The following is a 6,804-nucleotide window of genomic DNA, read 5'->3' on the forward strand; positions in this document are numbered from 1 at the left end:
AGATATATCAGATAGGGAAAGTATTCTCCAGACACATGAATTACTTCTGGTATTGCCATTTCTTCTGTTCTCTGTAGCCAATATGAAGCTAAAAGATACCTGTTTTAAGCAGATTTCCATATGTAGATGTTTCTTAAATTTAGATGGAAACAATGAATGGTAATATTACAACAATCTCCAAATACACTGAGAACAGCCAAAAGGCCACAAGATTGTGGCTGTTTTAAGCAGTATTTTAAAAATATATAGAAACACCAAAAATAAGCTATTTCAGGAAGCAATCTGATACTCAAATAAATAGAAAATTTCCACTTTAATGTCACATTGAATTTTAGTACATTTCAATCCAAGAAAAAAATAAACTGACAGACACAGTACTGCGTACAGGGTTATATATATTACAATATGCCTTGTTATAATACATTTGTGGCTTCATGATAAAAAACTTCAAGGGCAGATGGAGTTTGAGCTCATTTAAGTAATTGTCAGGAACAAAGCATTAAACGCATTTCTGGAATAAGTATTTTTATTTAATTTCAAAATCTTAAAACAGCATTAGACCTTGGCCTTTTCTTTAAAAACAAATTTAGTTACCACGGAGCTAGCGAATGAAGTATTCTGAAGGATTTAAATGATATTGGAAATGCTTTTCCCGATTTTACATACAATGAAAGGATAGATGATTTCAAAACAGCACCTATGGCTAACTCCACGTTGACCTTGACCTAGAAATGCACATTACTGATCTCCACAAGGAATCCAGCAAATTTTGGAAGATGCCCGTTTCACATGAAAGCAAGAGAAAGGGTTATCATTTGAAAAAATATTTTTCAAACTGTTCTTAACATGTAATTGAAAACTAAAGGCATGGTCTCTTTGTTATAAAAAAATAAAGGTACAACAGAAACTCTAAAAGAAGATATTCAGCTATACTGAAGTTGCAATCCTCGGAAAGAAAGAAAAAGGAAAAAAGTCAATTAGCTAACCTTTGTGCTCTAACCAAACTACTTACAGTGATTTTCAATGGCAAAAGCCCATGCTGACTGGGTGATCTGACAGTTCCAAATACTTTTGTAATGATTTTTATTTGTATACAAGGACACCAAAATGATCCAGTCACGCAACGTTCACTTTAAGCATTCTGCATCTCTTTTCCAATCTTATAGCTAAGGATCTTGTTCCAGTCAATCTTGGTGCGGGTAACTGGCAATTGTCGACGTAAGGCCTTGAAAGTAGTGTCCGACATAGTCTGATAATTCTCACTGATAGCAGTCTGTTAAAGACAAAGTCATACAAAACAAAGACACATGAAGAAGGGAACTAGGATCTTATATAAAAATGTACATGATTGAATGGTCTGTTACCTATTAAACAGGCTTAATAAAAATATGACAAATCACAGTAATATTTTATGAAAGAAAGCTGTTAGTTCTAGATTGAAACTATGTGAAGAAAATTAGTCAGAGAGATGCAATAAACCTGGCCATAGTCTAGGTATTTCATCAAACCACAGTGTAGGTAATCAGCAGCATGAATAAAGCGTTGATCAGAGTTAGCTCACACATCATTAATGTCAGACACCAAAGCCCTTCACTGTTTTTTCTGTGGGGACAGTAGAGTCAGTCTACAATATCGCATGAACTTGAGTATAATGCATATGAAACACAGGTAGTAAATTTTTATTAAAAAAGAATCTTTTTAAAACAGACAGAACACGGAGTCTGAAATTTACCTTATGTTCCCAGACCTAAATGAACATGAATATGTTTCTCTAGAGGGTATCTAGAACAGTTATACTTTTCTAACTTTAAAATGGCTAATTGAAATAGATAATGCCATAGTGGTATTTAGCAAAGCTGGCTAACAGAACAGCTGTTCTCTGAACAGAATCTGTAAAAAAATTCCACTTAACGAATGCTCTTATAGTGATACAGATCAGAAATGCTGGTATTTGATCACGCTAGGGACTCTTCTGCTTGCAAAAGATTTATTTCTAATGTAGTGTTAAAGAGGTGGGTGCTATCACCAGGAAGTATGGAAATGGAGGACACGGTTAACAGCAGCATGTAATCTATATTTCTATGGAACTGCATTATCTTAATATCAAAAGCTTGCTAATTATAGAATACTAGCTTTGGGTAAGTGTGAGTACGGATATAGTGTTTGTTTCCAACATACCTGATACTCATTTTCTGCAGCCTCTACTATTTTTATAAATTCCTTTGCTGTCTGGGCTTCATTCTAGGAAAAAAAAAAGGCATTAGAATTAGGTTTGATGTAAAAAAAAAAAAATAGAAAGAAACAGCAACAAGCATAAAGATTACCATAGAGCTCATTAAAATGTTTTGATTAAAAATTCTGCGGTGTGATGATAAAACGTATGGAGGAGAACAGCATTTAGAAATATGACAATCCACACACACAAGTATCTAAAAAACACGCCAAGTATGGATGTTAACATTATCACTGTTAAACTTCCAGTACAAACTCAGGAAAACTTAAAGAACACCAGCTAACCCAGAACTACGCAGAATGTAACCAAGAAAAAAAAAAGTTTGTTCACCTCTAAACACTTTGAATCTGGAGACTAAGCTGAAGCAAACACTAGACTTTATAAACCTGGTCTTCTAGAAACATTCCCAAGTATGTCTTGCAAAAATGAGGGTGCAACACACCACAACATCCAGATTTCATATGACTGATAAACAGGTTCTTGGCTTCGGGCCTCATCCTTAAGTATGCCAGTCTGTGTGTGTTTTAAAGATAAAAGAAGGCAAATTAGCTGAAGTGCTTTAAAGAAGTCTCAAGAAGGAAGTGAGAGTTCAGGAATTTCAAAGCTTCCAAATTTGTATTGGAGACGTTCCTAAGGGTGCTTCTGCAGAAGCAGTTTAAAGTTAGGAGTGTTCTTGCCCCTGTGATCCCTCCTTCCTACAAAGGCAAAGACTGGGAGAAAGCTATGGCAGCTTCAGCTAGAACTGATTCAAAGTTTCAGTGAAACTGCACCTAGCAGATGTGAAAGCACTCATGGACACCACAGAAAGAGAAGAGGAAGGAAGGAGGTAGAGACCAAGTTAACAAATGAAAGGGTTTTGACTTTGCAGTGAACTGAGGCAACGATTTCAAAGGCTCTGCTAATGAAGGGAAGAATTCAGGGATATGAGGTCTTAATTTGCTCAGAGGGAAATTAGGGATAAGAAAGTAACCTTCAGCAAAATTATGCACAACTCTAGCAGTAAGTGAGGTTTCAGTCATTTATTGCAGTTGTTCCCATTGATGGTCGCTTCTCTGCCAACCAACCAAAAGGAGTCATTGAGGCTCCTTTTAATCTAGCTACCATTCCTTCTGTGTGAAAGAACTCCTACAGCCTCTGCTCCTATGAAGCTTAAAGACAAGGCTAAACACTGACAACCAGCTGCATACCTGCTTTTGTTCTAGTAAGAGGTAGGGAAGTTGTGTAAAAGACATTTTTCTACTCATCGGTCTTCTGCTGCTTTACTCAATTGCAGAACAGGATTAAGTTTCTTTCCAACAGAAAGTAAAGCAAAAGCTATTTGAAGCTAAAGCTGTTGAAGGGAGAACTTCTTCCACATAATCTTCCCTGAAGCAGCTCTTAGTTGAACAAAAGACTGAACAGATCCCTTTGCCTACGGGGTCAAAACTAATTTTGTATCTACAGCTCCAGAAGCATTATCAGTTGGCACCACACTCTCCCATTCTTTATGGTGCTATTGCAGTTGAAAAGCCAACAAGCCTGGCTTTATATTAAACAACAATGTTCTTTATTGACGAATTGAGCTTTTGAGCCAAACTGGTCACTACTCATCATTACCATTAAAATACTTCTAATACGCACTTTGACAATCTCTCTTTGCCAGTTTAACTCCACTAGCTTAAGTTTCATTAAAGAACAGTGTGTTCTTAAGCTTTATTAAAGAACAGTAACATTCTTCTTACTGTTTATAAACACAATCTCCAGTAGGCAAGAGGAGCATTATTTCAAAAGTAGTTCATGTTGCAACATTACCAACTCTTGAAGGATACGCCTGGTACTACTGCCACACAATTAGTATTTCTGCTGCCCGCTCCTCATTACTATAATGATCCAATTGGAAAGAAGTTTAAAAAAAAATGACACTGCTTATTTAAAGTGCATTATGCTTCTCAAGCCGAAGCATCTCTGAAAGGGCTTTTTGTACAGAAAAGCAAGAGGCTGACAGCACCAGTTACAGACAGGGAGGAAATGAAGGGAGAATATCCACTACTGCTTCTCAACTGGCAGCATTTCTTTACTATTTTTAGCATACTGGTCTTCTCCCGGTGAGCAAAAGAGGCAAACTCTTAAGAGACTGTACTACTTAAATGGGTTATTATACCTCAAACATCCTTCATATTCAAAAAATAATTTTATAGGTCGCTCTGCAGACCAAAGGTTAAATACAGCAGAATTGCAGAAATGCTGACAGCCAGATAATTAAAGCTTTACAAAGTTAAATTTAGCTTATATAAGCCACAGGTAAGCATACATTAATTTTAATTATTTTACTTAACATGTATTATTGTTTAAAAACAGAAGTATTAAATATTACATACAAAGTATTTCTAAATTAGAATTCCTGTTCATGCAGAAAAGCAAACTAGCCTCCAAAATTCCAAGCTTTTATTAAGTCTGCTTCTCTCTTTAAATTAAAAAGTCATTTCAAAATATACACTAAGGTCTTTAAAGTTCACTTACAGACACTGTTAGAGAATCTTGTATGTCTTTATGGCTCACCAGCTGAACATTACCATCTTCATAATAGTGAACCTACAAAAAATTACACAAAAGGACCTCATATTAAACATTACAGACTAACAAGAGTATTATTTATCATAACAAAAAAACTATACAAAAGAACAAAACTAATAGGAAAACCAAAATGCTGTAGAATTTAAGTATTTTTGAGGGTGAATACTACAGAAGCTACTCTGAAAACATTTTTAGGTTGATGTCACTGAAGTAGTATTTAATGCAAACAACTTTAGGTGTTGACTGACATCATGAAGATGACATCATACTATTTCTGTGACCATAGAAATTGCTGAAATTGTAAAAATATATTTAAAATGAGTAATTTTGGCAAAGGTTCAGGATACTGTGAAGTGTTTGCTTTGCTTTATCCAAACTGTTTTCTAGGGACAGCACCACATTAGGCTTCCCTTTTTAGATCTGCCTCGTTTTGATATTTCCCTCTACTAGATATGGCTCATAACAAAACCTGGTATTTATCTAGACAAAGGAGCTCCTTAGGACAAAGTTTTTCACAGTTAGATAGCAAAGCAAAATTAAATTTATTTGATGTTGAAACGTTGTATCTACAGAACAGCTTCCTTGATTATTTTGCAGGAGGAAGAGACCAGTAAAACTCTACCCAAGCTAACTTTAGGTTTTAAATTCAGTCAGGAGTGATCTGAAAACATTCAGTTTCTAATGCAACTGTTGGGGAACTTAAAAAATAGGAAGTATATAAAAAGTTACATGTCATCATACACAGTAACTGATACGGAAGAGCTATGCAGGTCATTGACATTTTAACAGGTATCTGTAAAGATTTTTTAATAATTTTGATATAGTCAATGTAGCTTGTGTAATGAGGAATTGAAACACTTGTGTCTCACCCTATAACCTCACCCACCCACCTTGTCTCACCCAAGATAACATTTTAATGTGGAGATTAATAAACAATACTGTAATTTCACATACATTACTATCTTGCGTGCAAGAGACCCTCAATTTTACAAATAACAATAGAGACAACATGGCACAGAGTAAGACAGCTACAATACCTAAGAAAAAGGAAGTTTTCCTATATCAAGAAAAACATTATTTCCTATAATTTGTCTTACATTATTTTGCTTATTGTTCAATACTGCTTTTCAACAAAAGATATCACCCTAACTATAAAATAAGCTTCTTTTCAAATCAAACATTTCTGGGTCAAACCTGCCAACCTTTTTCAATCCAGTTCCTAGAAGATATGAGAAGAGCTTACTCGGTGTGAAATTGAGACCTCCCGATGAAACAGCAGAATCCAGAAAAGTATAAATCTCCTCCCTTTCTCTGTCACAATCCACTGCAGAGAGCCCAAGCCTCCCTTGTGCTCCAAGGTATACATCAGCACAAATACCTTACCTGTCTCACTGTACCACACATTCCTGGCAAACACTACGGCCTAAAAACTTAAGTGATGAAGAATCAAATCTCATTCTGGGATGCGTTATCATCTTAGACAAAATATGAGAAGTGACTAATCTGTACTATACCTCACTGCTGACATCCTTCTACAACGCTAGGTCTGGGCTCAGAAGACTACAAGAAGGATGACATTTATGAACAGAGCCTCTTCGAAACATTAACTAAGGAGGGATGAGAATAACAAATTATCTAAGAAATAAAATTAGTAGCCAGTACACTTATCAGTTGTTTTCCATGCATACTTGGAACATGTCAAGCACCACACAGACTTAGGCTCTGCTGTTGCAGTTTTCCCCTTGCATATAATTAAAAGAAAATTAAACAACGGAAGATGCTAAGACAGTTGAGAATCTCTTATATTAGGATTTATTAATAGATTTATTTTAAAAAGGAAGAGGTTGTGCAAATGATTTTAAAAATACTGAAGACACCTTAAGATAGCAGGTGATGCTGGAATTTCCCCCACTTACTCATAAAAGGTCTTACCAGAAACAGGGCAATGGCAGTATTGCTGTCATAAAGATTGTGCCAATAACACTGAAATGTCAGTGTCGCGGTTTGAGAAGGGGGGC

General features: G+C 35.6%; 1 protein-coding gene across 1 annotated transcript; it reads right to left on the bottom strand.

The window, feature by feature from the left end:
- Positions 1 to 294: 294 nt before the first annotated feature.
- Positions 295 to 4,804, bottom strand: CAPZA1 (capping protein (actin filament) muscle Z-line, alpha 1; the record flags this gene model as incomplete). Its single annotated transcript, XM_010145980.1, has 3 exons — positions 295 to 1,273; positions 2,179 to 2,241; positions 4,733 to 4,804. Coding segments are annotated over 3 exons (276 nt in total), but the record flags the coding sequence as incomplete, so codon positions are not given.
- Between the last annotated feature and the right edge of the window lie 2,000 nt (positions 4,805 to 6,804).

This window comes from Buceros rhinoceros, unplaced genomic scaffold (assembly GCF_000710305.1).
Source record: "Buceros rhinoceros silvestris isolate BGI_N320 unplaced genomic scaffold, ASM71030v1 scaffold42761, whole genome shotgun sequence".
NCBI lineage: Eukaryota > Metazoa > Chordata > Aves > Bucerotiformes > Bucerotidae > Buceros > Buceros rhinoceros.